The sequence below is a fragment of the Trachinotus anak genome, unplaced genomic scaffold (assembly GCF_046630095.1).
Source record: "Trachinotus anak isolate AG129_WGS33_773 ecotype Australia unplaced genomic scaffold, CSIRO_AGI_Tana_v1 ptg000015l, whole genome shotgun sequence".
Classification (NCBI taxonomy): domain Eukaryota; kingdom Metazoa; phylum Chordata; class Actinopteri; order Carangiformes; family Carangidae; genus Trachinotus; species Trachinotus anak.
Window position 1 is genome coordinate 3,476,144 of NW_027273866.1, and position 20,420 is coordinate 3,496,563.

The 20,420-nt window shown below is 46.1% G+C and overlaps 1 protein-coding gene across 2 annotated transcripts in view; it reads left to right on the forward strand.

The window, feature by feature from the left end:
• The window catches only part of kif26ab (kinesin family member 26Ab), a 68,486-nt gene that overhangs the window by 25,075 nt on the left and 22,991 nt on the right, over window positions 1-20,420 (forward strand). For both annotated transcript variants that reach the window (XM_071497914.1, XM_071497915.1), the window contains exons 3-4: window positions 3,740-4,216; window positions 9,174-9,391. In XM_071497914.1, the coding sequence (XP_071354015.1) occupies window positions 3,740-4,216; window positions 9,174-9,391 (695 nt within the window). The remainder of the gene's footprint in view (window positions 1-3,739; window positions 4,217-9,173; window positions 9,392-20,420) is intronic.

A 20,420-nucleotide genomic window follows, 5' to 3' on the forward strand; every position in this document is an offset into this window, starting at 1 on the left:
CGAGGAATAGCCGAGGACTTACTGCTGCAATGCCAGCTCTGGACTGAGTCTGGGCAGATTGCACAATGACTGATGTTAGAAATAAGAAAATAAATCACATCGGGCAGATTGCCACAGAGCGCTGGCAGGAGCAAACTGATATGAGCTGACAAGCTGCAGGCTACAGTATGTCAGAACTTTTCACTTTATTTTTTCTCATCATGGATGCACATTGATACAGTTTTGCTTCATTTCTCTTTCTGTCAGTTCTGCAGCGAGTCACGGGGAGCTTTTATGTCTGGGAAATATCTGTTGGGCTCAGAAATATGGAGTATTTTACTTTCAATGGACCGTGCCTAAAAGTCCCTCTGCTCGCGAGGGGCCTCATGCATTTCAAATCACTATGACCTTCCTTTGATTTGAGTCAGCTTTCTATATCTGCACCACATCTGAGGCCGAATGTGGAAATAGTCAGATGGCACTTTCGCTTTGTCTGGTTAGAGAGAAGGTGCACGGACGAGATGAGGTAAATCAGGTGTGATTCGGGGAAAGAACCTACGCGTGACTTTGCCCGGTTCCGTTGGCGCCCTAAGGAGGCGGGAGAGAGAAATAATGCACATCTTTCTCCCTCTCCCCTCATCCATAAGTGGATACGGCTGTTTCCATCAGCCTCTGGGCATGGGCTGTCTGCGATGACACTCTCCATCAACCCAAACAGACAGTCATTAGCCGGGTGGCTCTCTCTCTCTCCTGCTGCTGCTGCAGCCCTGGTTTTCATCACAGTTAGTGTGAGGGACAAAGACAAACTTAGGCCTCTAAGGGCTGTGAAGGACTCATTCCACAGGCAGGGCTTTTCTCCCCAGTGTGCTGGCAGTGCACACCTCCTTTCCATAATAAGGGCATAACATCTGACTACATTTGTCCCCAGAGTTTAATAAAGATCAGCGCTGACAGGCAGTAAACCAACACAACCACCCACAAGCCTCCAGGCAAGGGCCACAACCCCGGCCCACCTCCTCCCACCTCTCTTTTCTCTCTCTGTCCTCTTATCCTCGCTTGTGCAGTTTGGATCTTTCTGCGGATAGACCTCGGTTTGAAAACCAAAACCATCTCCCACTTGTACAGAACAATGGCTGAGGAGTCAGAGCCCTGAAGTAGCTCCACGCCTCCCCGCCGACGGGAATGCTTTGAACATGTGAATTGTGTTGATGCCGTGCATTACATACTTCTCTGTCGCAGTGCTACTCTTCACACCCACTTGCACCTGTCAGTAATAGATCATATGGACAATAAAGGAAACAATATGGCTTTGCGGCTGGGTGCACTCATGCATCGTATGTTTCATGTTTTCTGCTTTATGCTTATGCACAAGCTCTCAAGCAGTTAGCTTGAATGTGATAGTAGAAACATAAGAGTAAACTGTTTAAGCTTGTAGCTGCATGGCGACTTTTCAGCCGGCTTTACTGTGTCAATTTTATATATTTTTATATCCACGCCTGCGTTCCCTGAGCGATGTGTGAAATATCTACCAATCTTGATGTCCTCTTTCACCATCTCCTCTCCACCTCTTACAGACCTGCAATTTCATCATACCCACATCATTCTCCTCCACATGGCCAACATCGTCACCATCCTCATCATCTGCCCCATCATCTTCAAAACCCTTGTGGCCATGACCCTTTATTCACTCCACTGGGCATAAAGCTCATAGACAGCTTTACAGGAGAAGCCCGCTCTCTAACCTCCAGAATCTTAACTGAATAGCAGATGGGCTCAGCTTTGTGTGTCTTTTTATTAGCTCCCCTAAATCAACACCTAACAATGCATGGAGAGAGAGCAAGAGAGAGAGGGGAATTGATTTCTTCCATCTACCGGTTGCCCTGAGGTGGGTAGGAGGTGGTCAGAGGGTAAAGGGTGAGGGGTGATGAAAGGGCGGAGATGACTGGTTATGACTTGGCTTCAATTTCCTGTCTAGGAAGCATGCACATGAAGCCAGAACCAGACAATATGCAGTAAATATCAGCCAGCGGTGTTTTCTTAAGCTCTGTTTCACATTTCACTCCAATTTGTCATAGACTGTTTCGTCTTATTTCAGTGTAACTGTCCGGTCTTGTGCGTAAATATCCTGCATGAGCCGAACTGTGGAGACCGTTCACGTGTCAGGATCAAGCAGCATTAGATATCATTCTTTAAAACTCCATCATAGCTCTATCACATTTCCATTATAAGCTTCTTACATTTAAATCCATCCCTCGTTTGGATATATACTCTAGTATCAACATTCATTTGATACCACACTGCGCTTGATCTACTGTTAGCCAGTCATCACAGTTCTCACGTGAGGTTTTCTACATTCTGAGTGTATTTCTCAGTTGTGCCTGCATCCTGTCTGTGCTTGACCATGTGTAAAATAAGTAGCCTGAATAGTGAATCATTAACCAGACCCCCTCAGTTAACATCAGGCCAGTCCAGTCACAGTCCAACGCATGATTGTCCTTTAAGTGAAGTGATGATATGGAGATTATGCTTATCCCTCAGGGTACATAGAGTATAATTCAGCAGGTACTGCTTTCTGGCCATTTCTAAGAGTAAGGGAAATATATATAGGGAGTACACAATAACTGGGCATCGTTTTCTCCCAGCTTGTAGGAAGGCTATATGATCATACTTTTAACACTGTCGGCGTGTGCAGAGAAAAGTCAGCGTATTGAGCTGCTTTCATGAGGAGGAGATTTAGAGTCCCTCAGCCTGCCTCTATGGTCTCTGGATCTATTGGGTTAGCCGTATTAAGTGGCACTGCATTAGGGCATTGGATCGTTGTTTCCCCGCTGCTTCACTCCTCCTGATCACCTCAGAGGTTCCACGGAGCAAAGGCCTCATAAACATTTATGTATGAGCTGTGGGCTCCTGTCTTAGGCCACGACTCCACTGGGCAGAAGCCTAGTGCCCCTTTATGCCTCTTAAGAGACTGTCTCTTGTGTGTTTTTGTGTGTGTTGTGTGTTTCCCTAAAACAGAGAAAGTTATGTTCCACTCTCACTTAGGATTTGAATAGCTCACTGATAGCTCCATGTGCCTCCGGCTGCCTGGAGGAGGTAGTTATTTTCACATTTGGTGGCTCATCATATGTTTTCGTGCTGGGACACTTATCATATGTAAATTGCACAGCTTTGAGCGCTAGAGTCCCCTCAGCTGTTGCTCTCTTTTGTCGTTCCTCCCAAGCAGAGATGGACACACCAGGGAGCCTTCTCAGAGATGAAATAGAAGGACAGAACTCTACTGGACAACGTCTCTATAAGCCGTAACAAGCTGAAATTTTCTTGGTGACAAATTTCTCTTGTTATTTTTGTGAAGAATACCTCTGTGGGATCTCTTGCTAATCCCTCCGAGTCTTATTTCAGAGTTATCTCCTCACGTTTGGCTTGTTTGGTCCCCAGCGGAGACTGTGAAATGAGCACACGCCTGGTGAACCTGATCAGCAGTCTTAAGTTGCATGCAGGCGAAGCATCTCAGTCTAAACAAACAACCAAAAAGGGAAGTGGTTTAGGCAGGGAGTGAGGGTCCCAGAGGGCAGCAAGAGACCACACTGGTAGCAGACCACTGACGCACATGGAAAATGCGAACAACACACAGGAAATCCTTTCAAACGCACAGATACTCAGATATGGTTAAGATGAACATGTAACATGTGTTAAGTGTGTGTGTGTGGGCATATTGTGCTTGGAGTTAAAGCCTCTCTTTTGTGTGTGTGTTTCTCTGCAGGACCCCGGATATGCAACTTTTCTGTTTGAGCAGCTCCAAACCCCTGGGAGCCATGAAGCTGGCGTCGGCTGTTGTCAAGTTTGCTCGACACCTCTGCACCAGCTGAGGCAGGAGGCCTTGCAGACGCTCCATGCTCCCGTCCTCACCTTCAGCTCAGACATGGCAGCCCTGCCCACTACGTCCTTTTTACCACAGCCGTCTAGGTTCACTGTGTCGTCTTCAAGTGTCCATGCAAAACAGCTGTCCAAAGGCCAAACCATCACCCGCAGTGCCCTGCCCCTGGGAGAGCGGCATAGGGTGCCCGGCTGGTCGCAAAGCCCCTCGCTGTCGTCAGGGCCTAAGACCAGTGTCCAGGTGACGGTGGCGGGAGGGCAGCTCACTGGGTCCCTGAACTCTGTCACCATCCAGGCTCAGCAGTACCTCGAGGGCATGTGGAGCATCTCAAGAGTCAATAACTTCCTCCCACAACCTAGACCGGTATATCTTTAATGTGCCCATTTTCACCTTTGCTTTACATTTCATGCATCAAGAGATGATTTCCTTTTAAATTAATGCATAGTAGAATGAGCAAAAGTCCAGCTACTTGAGTGTCCTTTTAACTCCAATCAACATAAATTAACTTGTCATACTTATGTAACAGCTCTTTTTTCCCATGCTGCAGTACTCGTCAGGTCAAGTCTTGTCAATCCAAATGTTACATTTCAGACTTTAGAAGAGATGAATCCCTGCAGAGAATTTGTGAGTCAGAACTCTGCAGGAGTGCTGACCTCTCATTCCTCGGTAGTCAAGGAGCCTGAGTGATCTGAGGTCAGAGGCCATCGCAACACTAATCTGCTGACCTCCTCCTCAAGGGCATTTGAAATGATCACCCCACAGCGTCACCATAACTCCACTCTCATGTTGGATAAGCATTAGTCTGTGCTTTGTTTGATGTCTAAGAGACTTGGAAAGGTCCTGGGTTTTGCCCTCGGTGTCATGATAGCTAATGATTAGTCATGCTGCATCATTAATCATTAGTCATGCTGTACCTTGTTTATGACTTTTAACATTTTAGTTGCACATTGATGCAGTTTTCGTTGTAAGTCAGACAGTTTAAATGTTTGACAGTGATTTCTAGCATCTCAGATTGTATTTCCTGCTGCTGATATTAATGTGTCGTTACTGATGTATCTCTTCCTACGCTGACGGGAACATCTGGTCTCAGGACCTGATTGACGAACCTCTGTGACATTCTACACCAGGTAGACTTAGTGTACGGACCAAACAACATGTGCTAACTTCATCTAGTCCTCACACTTTAATATTTCCCATCAGATTCATAAGATGTAAATTTTGCCATTTCTGTTCCAACTGTGTGGATAACTGCAGTCTGTCATGGGTCTTGGCAGTGTTAGTCCTTCCTTTCTGCTTGAAAATTGAAGACAGATTTTCACTCCTCCCTTTAATGTCAACAAGTGCCTGTAGAGATGGTTTATGGGAGGCCATCAAAAGCTTTTAACTGCATGTACGCAATCTAGGCCAAATCAAACGGCCTGGCACAGAAGGGAGCGGCTGACTTGTGTTCTCCATCTATGTGTCTAAAAGCAATTAGTGGCCCTTGGAGCTTGGATGAGTTGCTCAGTGCCACATAGCTGAGGTTGGCGCCCTCCTTGGACAGAGAGAAATGTCCCCTCAGGACATGAAGTCACGAACACAGCAGAAATGTGTGTTATTTTCTCAAGCTTGTTTCTTTCATTAAAACCAGATCCTTCAGAATGACAAAAGCCCACACCAGCTCTCGAGGGTTGGGAGTTAAAGACGATGCTGAAAGGCACCAGTTTTAATTCATGATTCCCTCTTGGTTTCTTTGTAGAGAAAGCATGCAGAGTTGTTCAGACAAAGAGGCTCTGGACTCTGCGTGTGTGTAAAAGAGAAATCCTTCAGTGTGTCAAACAGGGAGCCTGGGGCGCTCCCACACACAGCCCATTATAGGGCACCTTGAATCTCCCATTTGGGAAATGGCTGGTTAACATCTGGAATGATGTTTGTGGTCATTGGAATTGAAACTATCTGACTCCCTCTTTGTAATTAGCTGACACTGTTTCATATGACTGTAGCTGTCTTGAATTGAGTGAATGGTACACAAAGGCACTTTTCTGAGACAGTCTGACGCAGGTCTAGGACATGATGCAAAACCGCAGCTTTGATAAGTATTTCCTGGTGTTATCGTCTGTTTGAATGGAAACCTTCAAGCAGCTAACGCCATCCAGAAGAACACATCACCAGCAGTGTTACGCAACTATTCAAAACGAGGGACTGAATCAAATTTGCAATTCTCCCATTGCGCCATTAAAATCCAGAACCACATGTGTGCTAATCTACAAAGACCAAGTGCTCTTAACCCATGAGGGTTTCCGTTATTGGCCTGCTAGTTGCCTGCTACCATAGCCTGCTCCTTTTCTTCCAGTGAGAAGCCCTGCAGGACGATCTTGGCTGCTGCTGCTCTGGTGCAGCTGGGCTTGCATGGCAATGTGCCACCAAAAGCGACAATGACGAGAGAAGAAAACGATACAGGAAGGAAAGGGAAGGACAATGTCCACTCATGCCAAATTGAGAAACAATTGAGAATTTTGTGCAATTATTTCTTGGCATTTGCTTAAAAATAGTGGATGTTTTCTGTCCAGAGAGCTCAACATAAAGGTGTATTATGTTAGTCCTTTTCTCTCATGGTAGGACTCCAGTATTGTTAGTAGTCTGTCCTCACCTCAGTTAGTTTCTGTTGGTTACAGAGGCCAGTCAAGCCTGACAGGCAGATTAACACAGGGCCTATTTCACCTCAGCAGTAATCGTCTGTTGACCGCTGGGATCAAAGGTCACAGGGGGATCCTGGCAGTCGGGTGGGGGGGTGGGGTGGGGGGGGGTGGTCAGCTGATAGGATGCTGGCCTTCTCGGTTCACTTCAGACTTCACTGGAAGGACGATCTCTTTTCTTTCTTTCCACTCTCCTCTGCTCTTTTTCCATTATGTACTGATCTCTCTCGCTTTGTCTCTTTCCCCCTCCCTTTTTCTGTCTTTTCTTCCAGTGGCAAACCAAGGCAAAGGGATCAGGGAGGGCTGGGGGTTAAAGGGTGGAAGGCCAGCTCATTACTGACTCTCAGTGCAAACGGCCAACCACACATGGCTCCACTGACACAGCCTAATTACCTGACCGGGGGATAGATTGCACTGTTCAGCCAGAATCAGGGCCAGACCAGGTCCAAGGCTACAGAGAGCAGCATGGCTGAGGGGCTTAAGTCCCCGCTCTTAATACCAAGGGGAATACTCTTTCATAGGCACTGTGATGAGCTCAAGTGTGTGTGTGTGTGTATATGTTTGAGTGCACCTATATGTCGTTTATCAATTTGGAGCCCCCAGCCTATCCCCACGGGTCACCAGCTGTATGCTCCTGAAAATTCGCTGCCACTTGATTTTAAAACCGACACGACATCGGCTCAATCAGCAACAGATTTGATGAGCTATACACATCAGCTTCCTGTACGGCTGCATGTGAAGTGCTCTAGTCTTTCACGCCAGAGTGTAATGGGTCTACTTCCCTGGTATGCGCCAAGTTCCTAACCTGTCACCCACACCAGCATGGCGTGAGGCTTTCCGCTCTGGCGGCTGCACGAGAATCTGTATTTGGCTCATTTCAGTTTGCAGCCAGTTTTTCCATGGTGTTCTTCTCCAGTCATAACTTCACACACCGCAGCTTGATATCAGACTTAGCCTCCGTGATGAAGTCTCAAGAGAGCAAAACCAGACCTCCAAGGCAAGAATGTCCATTCTTAACTCTTCTAACAAGCTGAAAGGGAGGAAAAGGGAATTCATGACACGCACGTGCACTGCAGGTCCGCGGTTTGACAAATGGTCAGCGAAGCTTTTCTGGGAAAAGACAATGCACCCGAGCATTAATATAGCAGCACATTACAACCTGCTTGTAAAGCTAACAGTGGCCGCGCTCTGCAGAGCAATAGCAAGCCTCTCATGTGAATGTCAGAATGTAAGTGTGCCCTCACATCCTGATGTATAGCATTCACATGTCAGGCCTGGCATATATATAGTACAGCTGTCAGCCCGTGCTGACAAATGGCAGATAGTGGAAGGCCAGACACTTTATAAAAAAGATTGTAAAGGATGTTATTTTAGTTGCCAAACATGAATCCAGGGCAAACACTGGTGTGGTAAATATGCAGAGGGTCTGAACTGTGTTTATAATACATATATTACACAAGTCAAATGGCACTGAGGCTGCAGCACTGTGTGTGCTCAATTCAAGGTCGTTGGTGATTGCACAATGTTCATGTGTCAGTGTTATAAATGTTTTTAGGAAAACTCTGGCCTTTATTTATTTAATTTCCGATGCTGAAAACCCACAGAACTGGTTCTTGTCAGCTACTATTGATCATTGTCCTGCAGGATAAACTAGCGGCTCCGGTGGGGATTAACCTTTTGTCAGTATGGTGACTCCAGCTGAAGTTGGCTTTTGGCTTGTATAATTAGCTCTCTGCACTCTTTGAGTTGTGCTATAAGGAATCACTAACCCACTGCATGACCCAGAGCTCCGGCTGAACCTTGATGCTCCATGTATGGCAAGCTCCTCCACTATTTATTTCAACCATAGACAGAAACAGAGGACCAGAAGGTTTAGTATATGAATGGCTTCTATTTTGTCTGTGCTATGCATCTGTAGCTCTGTCTTAAAACCTTTTCCATACTTTCCATACATAGACCTTATTTACACGGTTCTTACTGTTTAGACATGACCTGCTGCAGCACAACAGATGTGTAGACATACAGGTGGTATATCCAGGGTAGCTTTCGCATTAGTTAGCAGAATTAGTTCATCACCAGAACTAAAACAAAGCATCCCCCCTCATTTTATTCCTGTTCAATAATCGAGCCTCCAGAGCAGAGAGTGCCCATGCAAGCACAATTCAGAAACCTCATAAACATTTAAACTGTAGTGCAAATCTCCCCTCTCACATGATCGTTTACTCCCTTTGAAACTCGCTCGTAGATAGTCTGACTCAACCTGCAGGGTGACACGTTCCTCATTCCTGATGCGTAAAGTGCCAAATTAGCCACGGACTTACAGATATAATCGGGAGCAGAGTGAAGTAAATCGCTGCTGATTTAATTACTAATTAAATGTGGGTTATCACTTAATTACAGTAGGCTATAACTGGAGCAACCTCGAGAGTGTTGCCAGAATCAATGAATGGTGCAGCATCCTTGCCGTTCTGTGGGGAGCTCTCTGCTGTGGATACTGCTGACTCTCACTAACCGGAGCTGGCTGCAGCAGCTGCCCGTCCATCTGTGGCAGAGGGGAAGTAAATGGAGTGGAAGGAAGGTGGGCAGGAGCGATAAAACCTGTAAGTGTTGGCTGAGGTCTTATCTCTGTATCTGTGTGTCAACAGGCCCAGGGTTTGATGGGGGATGCAGACAAGGATGTCACAGCCTTAGAGGCCCCAATCACCACCATGACCACCACCACCACCACCAGCACCAGCAGCAGCAGCACCCTGACGCCCTGCCGACTGAGGAGCTCCAGCCAACCAGGACTCCCAGCGCCTGTCACCAATACCTCCACCTCCCCCTCTCCTTCCTCATCTGCAGCAGCCTCCTTCTTCATTAGGTAAGCACCTCCCCCTTCCCGTCTAATCACACCACATTTGAGCCTGTCAATGTGTAGAGAGATTAGACTGAGTTGTTGTGGTGTTAAATGAAGTGTTTAGTGTTTGTGTGAGCTTGTGTGCATACACACCTGCATGCACTCAAGCTCCAGTGTGTGTAGGTGTACAGTAAATGAAGAGCGCTGGAGAGGAGATGTGCACAGACTCGCCTTCAAATGTCTGCCGAAGGTCATTGTTCATGGTGTTAACATCCATGTGGGGCACCTATTTCATGGAGATGTTGTTCTTGCCATGGTTGAATTATAGCATGCCTTGGGATATGCACCATCATGGGACTAAATGAACCTTTAGTTACAGGCACCAGTGCCCATGAATGGATAATAGAATTACATAATTCGATATGAAGAGGGAGTGTCTCACGAAGGAGCTTAGGTTAAAGCTGAGTATTGTCCTGAGGTATTTCATGTAAAGTTTTTTTTTTGTTTTGCGTTTTCAACTTAAAACAGCTCCTCTGATTTTTCAGTTTCAGACAGCTGCAGTGCAGGGCTCTTATTTTGTAATTCGGTGAAACCGTTTGGCCCCAGCGTATCTCAGGCTGTGGGAGGCTTTTTCAGCACTGCTTGGCTCTGGTGTTGTTGTTGCCCCAGAGAATACTTCACCCTCTCCAGGCGGGTGGATGGCTGGTGCAGTGTGCTATATTGTCATTGATAGATTCCCAGGCAGGCTGGTCAGTGCATGCGTTCCCTGCCTCTACTCTCAGAGGAGTGCTATGTCATAATGAATGTTGGCGAAAGGGAAGGTGGCTAAGAATGATGCATGGGGCCATTGAAGCTCTGCACCACAGGAGGTGAAAGGACTTGTGGAGTGTGACAGGAAGCCCATGGGGGATCAGTGTGGAGCCTAGGTTTTCTCCAAGCACCACCAAATGGAGTTTGTCTTGCCAGCTTTCACAGGGTCAGTGTATATGAGTGGGACCATGAGACCTCTCCTTTGGCAAAGGGGACATTCCACTAAATATGCAACTTCCTGTGTATCTCACATCCTGTCACAAGAGCATTGGGTTTGAATAACACCAAGGTGTGGCCCTCTGCTAGACAGGGTTAATTCCTGACACTGATTTATTGGTTCTCATGTTTTCTTTGGACCTGAGCTCAAAAAGAGTCGTTTTAAGAGCCCTGTCTAGCTAGCCAGGGTGGGCTAAAAGCAGGGAAAAAGAGGGAGGTGGTCTTGTTTTTTCCCTTGTAGCAGGTCCTGGTGGGGCAGAGGGGGTGTAGGTGGAAGTACAGTGAAGGGTTCCACCTTTCATTTCATCCCAAAGATAATTTGCTGCCAAGAATGTGGTGTTTTACTTGGCCCAGAGAAACACAATGATGATGGGCCAGCTTCACACAGCATCACATTTCGCAGATACAGAAACAGGGTGGTGGAGATGTGGAGACTGTGCTTGATTTGAAGCACACCCACTTCCTGACCCTCTGCAGCTGTTGCCTGCACCAGGAATATCATCATCATCATCATCATCATCATCATCATCATCATCCTCACATTGTTGTTGTGTTTGTTTCATTTTGTTTTTGTGTATCCCTGCTGATTGAAATGTAATCCTTCCAAAATCAAAAAGAAGTGAATCAATCAACGGATCTTCTTGTTTTCTTTCTGCTCTGGTAGTCCTTCGGTTTGAAAAAAAAAAAAAAGTGATGAAATTAGTGTCCTTCATGTTTTAGGCTTGATTGAAAACTCTTATCTGATTAGTATTCCTTTTTGTTCTCGAAAGATACAATTAGTGGGATGCATGTGGAAATCCTGAGAGCGCAGGATGTAGGAACGGAATAACCAAACAGCAGTTTCTACCCCAATGGAGTGGAGAGGGCTCCTTAGACACTTGTCTGACATTCACTAACACTGTTCCACTCAGAGATGAAATTTTAATTAGAACGCAATTAGCTTGAGTTGAGCCGCTCTAGCTAGTTTGCTGCTGAGAGAAAAGGCGGGCGTGATGAACTAAAGCAATTCATTGTTCAGTTTTTCATTGGAAAAATAAGTCAACCATTCACCTGGTAAAAAAAAGTATTTAATTTGTTTCATTTAAAATGTGTACTGAGTTGAAAAATCATTTTAGTAGAAATGTCGTTTTGATAACCACGGAGGTCAGACTCACATTTTTGACATTTCCTATGCAAAAGCCAGTAATGTGTCCCCTCAGATTATTATTTGTGCCCCCACATTATTTGTGGCCCTGAACCACTTAATTGTGCATTTAAATCACTAAAAGGCTAATAATGTCATGTTAAAACAACTGAACATACAGATTGTAAAAGCAACGAATTACTCCAGATTCTTAAAATGAAGTTAATGCATTCATTTCAGTCGATGTTCAAATTAGTTTTGGCTGTTAAATACAACACTTTGGTAGGAAATCCTTGAACCTTATTTTGAATAACAGATTGTTGATGCAATTTGTGTGAACACGTATTACATGGGAAGAGCAAATTATTAATTTGAAGGTAGTGGTTATTAATTCAACGGAACAAATTACTAAATTGTATGATTGTTAGATTTTTTTAAATCCCAATAGACACCAGGCTGTGTAGATAAACATGAAACTCTGTGTTGTTGTGGGAGAAAGTCCAGGAACCATGAATATTATCTTGTGATGCCTCTGTTTTCAGAAAATAGAAAATGTCTGTGATCACACAATGAATATATCTTTTAAAGCATTTTTTTCATCCTGCTTCCTGTCTCTGGTGATTGTGTAAAGTAGCCTGAAACACAGATGACCCTGGGGTCAGTGATGACCAATGATAATTAGACGGACTATACAGTCGCAAGGAGACAGAAGGAGTCAAGGGTCAAACTCTGACCGGATGGTGTGTGTGTGTGTGTGCATGTGTGCCTATCATTATGTGTGTATGTGTGCACCAGTGTATTACTTGGGGTGAGGGGTAATGAATTTAGAGCCATGTGTTCAGCTGACTACCACGTTAAGCGCTGATTGCCTTGTGACAGAGCATATGATTAGTGTATTGACAAAGCACTGTGTAATGAAGCCAGGCAGAGCTCACAGCAGGGGCAAGGCGCTGTGGCTAACTGCTGCCTCGCAGATCCCTCCACCCATCTCTCTGTTCCATTAACACCTGCTGATTGTGACGGTGTGTTTATTACCCACCGGGCCCGTGGGATTATTCAGTCCACACCACTGAGAGGAGTCGACTGCTCAGTTTGCAGTCTACTTTGCTCAGTGTGCTCATTTCTGCACAGTGGCATGAGACATTATCTATGGCCTATTGTTGGTTTATGTTTGTTTGGAGGGGCTGCTAGTCCATTTTCCCCTTTGCAACCATGCACTAATCATACTCAGGAGAGGGATGATTTAGTCAGTCCAAAGATACAGGGAGGTAATGAATAGAAGAGGCCAGAAGACCTTGGAGACACAACAAGTCAGTTGGAGATTCAGAGTGGTTAAAGACTTCAGAGGTGGCACCCAGGCTGGCGGGCAGGCTGTTGCAGGGGCAGGGCGGACAGCTGTTTGCTGGAATGCTGCCCTGAAGGAGTGTCAGGAGGAAGTGGTTTTATGGTCGTCCACCGTCCGCCCTGCAGCTGCTGCCCAGGTGAGTGTTTGTGCAGTAATGACTGTGATTGTGCAGAAGGAATCCTCCTGTAATTGTGTCAGCACGGCCATTCAGCCCAGGTTCTCCTGCCTTTGTATCAGCAACACTCACTCTGCCCTTAATCCCCCCAGGCTGCTCTGAGTAACCATAGAAACCAGTCATTAGCTCGTGGAAATGAAATGTGACTGATTTTCCTTTCAAAAGTGGAGAGTGGAAATCAGGAAGTTGAAAATACCCACTCTACTCCACTGAACTGGTATTAGTCAGTGGGAGGGACGAGCATCTCTTCAGTGTGTTGCAAAGTGGGAGCACTGCAGGATCACAAGTGCCTGTTCATGTTCTGAATAACATGGTGGATGACTTGCTTAAGTCCATTATCAAATCATGTGCATAGTATGAATGTTTATGAAGTTTCCATGAGGAACTCGGTACGTCCTGTGTGTTTGTAAAGGATGTGTTGATGCTGGCATGTGTTGCTGGGGGTAATACTGCAGTTCTGGCTTCTTTCATGATTGGAGTGATCTATACAGACAGGCTCCAAGCAGACAAGGCAGGACAGTGCTGTGCCTGGTTGGCTGTGCTGTGATTGACAGCAGGGATCTCTGTCACTGACAAATAGGCAGGGTAGATTATGTGGAGCAGGGGGGTCGACTGAGCACACTGGATCTGGCCCACATGGCAGGGGGATAAAGATACAGAGCGGGACGGTAGCTGCCTGGGACGAATGTGCTTGTAAATGTTGTCATTCAGAAAGCGTCCTCGGGCTGATGCTCCATTCTGACAGCATCAGGAGCAGGAGGTCTGCGCCTGTGGAGAAGAAAATCGGATTCACTACCATGGGAGTCAAGTAAGTTTTGCTGTACACTGACAACAACGAGCTCACTTGGATGTGTGATACTGTGCTTGTGTGTGTTTGTGTAGTAAGGTGTAGCAAATGCACATTTGGGTGTCGGTTTTTGATTCTGCCTGGTGAGCTCTGGTGTCTATTGTTTTTCTTTTCTCTCTTTCCTCTCCTCTCTCTCTCTCTCTCTCTCTCTCTCTCTCTCTCTCTCTCACTTTATCTTTCTTTCTGTGTCGCTCTCTCTTTCCGCTCTGTGGAACATGCAGTTTTGTGCAGTTGGAGTTGGACTGCCTGCTCCCCGGAGGTGAGAGGGTAATGGTTTTGTGGATTCCTCCACCAAAGCGAGAGCTTGAGGAGAATATATAGCATGGCAGGAAGCATATTGCTGAAATGCTGGCTCCATTTTGAGGAAACAACCACAGTGAAGTTGTTGTTAATGCTACCTCTACCTCCAGAGCCTGACAAATGACAACTGATTCATATTAATCTGTTGAATCTGAGCAACACATGCTCAGGGCAGCGAATGGCTCATCAGAAGTATTGAGTGGGTGGATGGTTGAGCTGCTCTGTGGTATTTGTCTTTGTTTACTGTCGGATAAAACACCAGCTGGTATTTTGCTGCCATAATCAGGCTGATGGGACTAATGGCTGCCTCTGTGCAGTGGCAGACTCAGCGGCAGCACCAGCTGAGGCCATGAAGGCGCTGCGGCCTCCAGATAAGCCCAGGTGCGAATCCATCCAAGACCTGTCAGGCGCCGTCAAGGCTGAGGTGTTGATGGAGATCCAGCCTGGCCTTGCAGCCTCAGGGATCTACAGCAGGTAGATACATCCCACTACCCTCATGCGCCTTCTCATCCACCCTCAAACAGCAATAGTTTGCCCTTCTCTGACTCATAATCCTCCACGATTCTCAGGTAACAGACATCATGGTTTTTTGACAGATTTAATCTTTACTGTATCAAATGTTACCGTGGAAAGGCGATATTCAGACAGTCCGAGTGAATATTGCATGACAAATTCTGATTTGCATTCTGTCTTACTCCTCACATAATCTGACTTTGCTGTGCAGCTGAAGTACTGATTTCACTGTGTGACTCTTCCTGGGTGTGTGTCTCTTCCCTGGGATACGATGACACTGTGTGATAGTGTTGTGCCTCCTGCAGCACAAGGGTTATTGGCACTGTTGTGACGGGCAGTGTAGAATCACTTGTGCCTGTCATCATGAATGGCAAACAGCTCCAGTGATGGGGAGAAGAAAAGCCGAGGGTTTGTTGGAGCCTGCATGAGGGATAACCTACTGCCCTTTCCCCTGTTCCCCCAAATGAATCCCTGAGTCAGGAAGTCTGTCTGGCCCACTCACATAGCCTGCAGGGGGGCAGTGGAGGGGGGGTCTGACAAACAAAGAGCTGAAGCGCTGACTCAAGCCTGTGCACTCACCCTGGGTCCACGTGTACTAAGCCCTGAGGGGAGAGGGGAAAGCACGGCCATCCACTCCTGACAGATTCCTTTCGCACATGGAGAAATGAGAGGATGTGGAGCATAGACCTCTGTCCTGTAGGCTTGTTCCATAACACAGTGCTGCCTTTTTCTTTCAGTATGTTTCTAATGGTTGACCAAAAAAGCCAGTTTGTGTGAGAATAGTTCAATGTGGGCAGGAGAGGTCACGCACTCAGCATCAATCCGTTTCCAACTCTGTTCGCCTGCCCACGTTGAGCATTCCCCATTCAACTGTATAACGACTATAGCTGCCCGCAGGGCTTCATGATCAGTACATTAGTGTTATGTTATCATGCCCGACTCTGCAAATTCTTTAACCCCTAGCCTGTTGAATGGATATTATGCATTACGCCTGTGGGAGCTGAGGGAAGCCATCTAAACCTCCTTAGTGCCCCTCAGTGAAAGTCATGCAAATGGACTCTATTATCTTTGTCATTACAACCGCAGTGACTTCTGCATTATGGGTGAGACACAGTGTGAGTGTGTGGTGGAATAAGAAAGAGTGAATTGCAATAGCTGGTGGCAGGGAACATGCGTAGAGGAATTTTATGACCTATTGTGTGCAGACGCAGAGGAGAGCTGGTGGCCTCTGCTCCCACAAGCTGCCTTTATGTCTAACAATCCAGAAACAAAGATGGCACCTGGTGGGGCTTCCCAGGCATCACTGCTCCTCAGTGCCCAGGCCTTCTATTCAACATGAATAACTAATAGCTGCCCAATCAGTGCTCAAAGGTTGATTTCCCCAAACGCTAGTGTTTTTTTTTTTTTTTTTCTTTTTTCGTTTTTTTTTGCAGGAACACACACATACAGTGACTCCATGCTGGATGGGAAGGGCCCGGCTTTTTACGCTTGGAGATCAGATTACCACTGAGGATAAGACCATTGTCAGGGCAGGTGCTTTAGTGTTTACCTCATCGCCCACTGCCTCAATAGCTGAACCATTTCACCATAATCACATAGTGTAGATTGTCGACACTGTTTATTATGTGCAAATGTACACATTCAACCTTTTGCTTCACTGTAGATTGGTGCAAGATATACACAAGCAGCTACATTATGACATAATAGTGCTTCTCGTACATTTTCCACATGATATTTGCACCACAATGTGCGACTTAGTGGAGAGTTTCTGTGTAGGATATTACGCCCTCGACCCGCTCTCGTCCAAGAACATATGAAACAAGCCAGGAGCTTTGCAGTACACGTGAAAAACCGCTGTATCAGACTAAAAGTAGCAAGGAGGATTTATCTCCTCAGTGTTTCTGTCGCTGCTTTCTGCATGCGCGTCGCCGTGAATGGAGCGGATTACAGTTTGTAATCGGTTCACGACCCAGCACGTGAGAGCCAGCTGCAGTGTGCTAAAAATCCCATTATCCCCATACGCTCTATGTGGCCCAGTGTGTGTTGCACTGTGTATTTCTGTGGTTGACTTTATGAGTGTGTGATACAGGATAAACTGCTTAGCTTGAATAATGCGGTTGTAGTCACTAGCGCCTGAGTGGCGGTTCTCAGGGACACATTTCCCCCTGTGGTTAGATCAGTATTCTTACTGTATACAGTATGTCCGTGATGTGTTTATTGATTCGCCTGATTCCACATGATCATTTTCACTTCATCCACTGGTGCTGCATCTAATGTTAGGGCCATCTGACTGACAGTACAGCTCATTTCACCTGACTTGGACCCCCTCTAATTTTTGCTGGGTTGCCCGTTGAATTGAATATAGATGAAAGATCAAGAAACACGTGTTAGAACTCCCCTCCCCCCGTGTTCTGTCTCTCTGGACGGCCCACTGATTAATCACCCCCAAATGTTCTCAGCAGCCTGCGGGCCTGTTTGTTGTGATAGCCTCTGTGTGGAGAAGTGCAAATAAATAATCGCTAGGTGTCTTACCCTGGCGGCAAGTGATTAATGAAGCAGAGAAGTGGAGCAGAAGTATGCTGGCTTTCTTCTCCTCTGTCTGTCTCTCCCACACTCATCATGTTATTCTGAAAGGAGGTTATGTGCTAATCTAAGAGGACATTATATCTGATGGTGGAGGCATCGTCTGTTAATAACAGTCCTCATTTGTTTCTTGTATGTCCAATAACGTGCCTCCACTGTGTGCTGAACCGATTTCTGAGACAGGAAACGTCACTCAGGTGGTGATGACTTGATGTGAGTGCCAAGACTTCTTCCGTGCGAACCCTGAGCAGAACAGCCTTCCTGAGGTTTTCAAGGGAAGATGTGGGTGGGATGGTGGGTGAACTGGAGTTCAACATGTGTACTGAGAGTGTGAAGTTATTCCAGATTCTCTGCAGCCTTGGAGAGGAGCGCAGCAAAATACCTGGAGCAGTGTCTGAGGAGCAGAGTGAAAATACACTGGAAGAGATGAAAGCAGCTGTTAATCTTTGTCAGCAGTGCCAGGGGTGGGGAGGCTGCAGTCTGCAGAGCAGGGAAAAACATGTCTTCATTATCATCTGTCACCCATCAGCTGAAAAGTGAATTTTCTTCCAAGACTTTTATTTTTGCTGCCTGGACTAATTTTGACGCACTCGCTGAGCGTTTTCTTTTCCACCCTTGCTTCTAACGCCGCCATTATCTGGAGACCTCTACTGAACAAGTTTGGCCATTTTCTAGAGATTTTCCTTTTAGGACCTTTTGACTCTCATTGCAGGTATTTTCAGTTCTTTCCTTTAGGGGCCTTAAATTGGCCCCTTAACTCGCTGACTGACAAATGGTTCCTGCAGAGTTAAGTCCTGTGCATTGTTCCCCTCCGCGTGGTCTACTGTTCGAGCTAGTTAAGGCCATATTAGCAAGATGTGATCCTGAATGCTCAGAGGAACAATAAAGTGAACTATAAATAGAATTATAGCCCCTGACTTTTGCCCTAAATGCCCCTCCTTCGCTCGTCTTAAGCCCTTTTTAATTCCCTAACTTGGCAAGAGAGTTTTGTGGCCTTTCTCTGTGGGTATGGGGGACTAGGTAGGGATGTGAATGGGCTGATGGATGTAGGATGTCTGGAGACGCAATGCTTTATGGGTAGGGTATTAAACACAAAAACACTGGAAGGAAGTTTTACTGCAAGAAGGGTTTGTCACACACTGTGGATTGTTGCAGCACTAAAAATATTCCCTCCTCCATCATTTAGGCGTGAACCTCAACATAGACACACAGCACCTTCTTTGCAGAGTCCTTTGGGAGGTGAGGGTCTGCTGGCATGAGTCTGTTCTTCTTGATGTGACGTCCAAAGGCACAGAAGATAAACCTGCTTAACATATTTCCCTTGATAGGCAGAGTGAAATGAACAAAGAAGTTGCTTTTATCTCTGTGTTGATACAAGCCAGTGCTTAAATCTACTGTTGCTTACCCTGATGTACTGTAGCAACAAACCAGCCTTTCTTGAATATTGATGAGTTTTTTTCACTTTTTGGCGCCAACTGTTCCATTTATTCTTGGCCGACAGGGGATTCCCATCTTTGGGAATAAAGCAATTCCAAGCTGGCTGTGGCATAGCCCCAACGATCATTTTTCCTGTTTCTTTCTCAGGCAGAAAATGATTTACCTCCTCATGGACATCGCCTCACTGGCACAGAGCCAGGCCCACTGATCGAAGAGAGGACTTGGCTGTGCACCCTGCTGCTCCCTCTCTCACTGCCTCTTTCTTTCTCTTTCACCTGCATCTTCCTCAAACTGACTGTGTTTGGACAGTGTTTTATTTTCTTATTCTGTCTGAGTGATCTCCAGTTTATTATTTTTTCATCTTTACCCCTGCACTGCTTTTTCCCCGTTCACCGCTAGCACCCTTTCTTCTCCTGTGTTTCAAATGATCGCTCGTTATTCAAGCTATTCTCCAGAGGATGCCCTAATCCCTCATTTTCCACCTCAGTCCACAGACTGTTTCAAAAGAGTTCTGAGGAGAGGGTGACAGAACAGGTTTGCAAACCCTGGGTAGACTTTAGGATTAATTTACGGGAAGCTGGGTGTTTCTCTCTTGCTCTGACAGAGGATCTTATGCTGAACAGCTTATTATGACATGACTACGGCAAGTTAGTTGCGAATGGTGACATCGGTTTTTGTCTAGAATCTTTTCTATGATTACGCATTGTATTCACAGATGTTACATGAATGCATTTGGCCTTACCTAATTGGCCGGGAACTGGTGCAGTGAAGATGTGTGTGCAGCCTTGGGCTGTCAGCAGTCAGCGCACAAATGATGCCCCATTTGGTATTCTGTGTCCAAGGCCAGACACCGCAGGAACAAAAGGCTTGTTGAACACCTTGTTGGAACAAAGAGCCTTCCTAAAAGGCCTTGGTTGAATATGTTTGGAACGTGCCAGGCGAGATATTGCTCAGCTAACTGGACATCACGTTCATTGCTGTCTGGTTTAGCTGGGATCCGTTTATCTATTTCTGAGGATTTATAGAAAGTCTATAAATCCTAGCCCGGAGGTGTTTGGCCACTTCCTGTAAACTACTGCTGTGTAAACTGACACAGGAGAGAGGAGCTCTACCTTCAGACTACCATTAAAACAGCCAAGCTGGAGGAAGCAGGCTGACAGCCAGTGGAAAGCTTCGGCGCTTTGGATTGATAAGATTCAACTGACGGCCAGATAAGCCTGTTAGTTCTCTCTTCCATTTTAATGTATCTGTTGCTGCAGAAGGGGAGAGGAAACATTTTTCAAAATGACTGGAAGGATCTGGGTTTTTGGTCGATGCTAATCTGACCGATAAGATAACCAGACCGCACGGTTTCTGTATCTGCAGGTGGGAGCTTTTTTAGCTGCTTCTGTGAAGTAAAAATGCACATTTTCGCTACATTTGTTGAACCACATTCCAAGATTAATCTCTGTATTCAGGATGCTGTGGCCTCAGGCATTGGTTGTTTTGAGTGATTTAGGATAAGAGAGAGGAAGTGAGAAAAACTAAATTAATGTTTATACCAGTGGTCCCTTGATTGCAGGGAGACTTTGGAAAGGAGACAGGCTCATTACCAGACTAAACCTCAGCGCCACACAGGAGGCTTGGATCAGCTTTGTCACGATTTGACAGCCTGTTTCTCCCTTATTGTCCCCGTGTGCCCAATGCTGTGTCTCAGGTAACCTG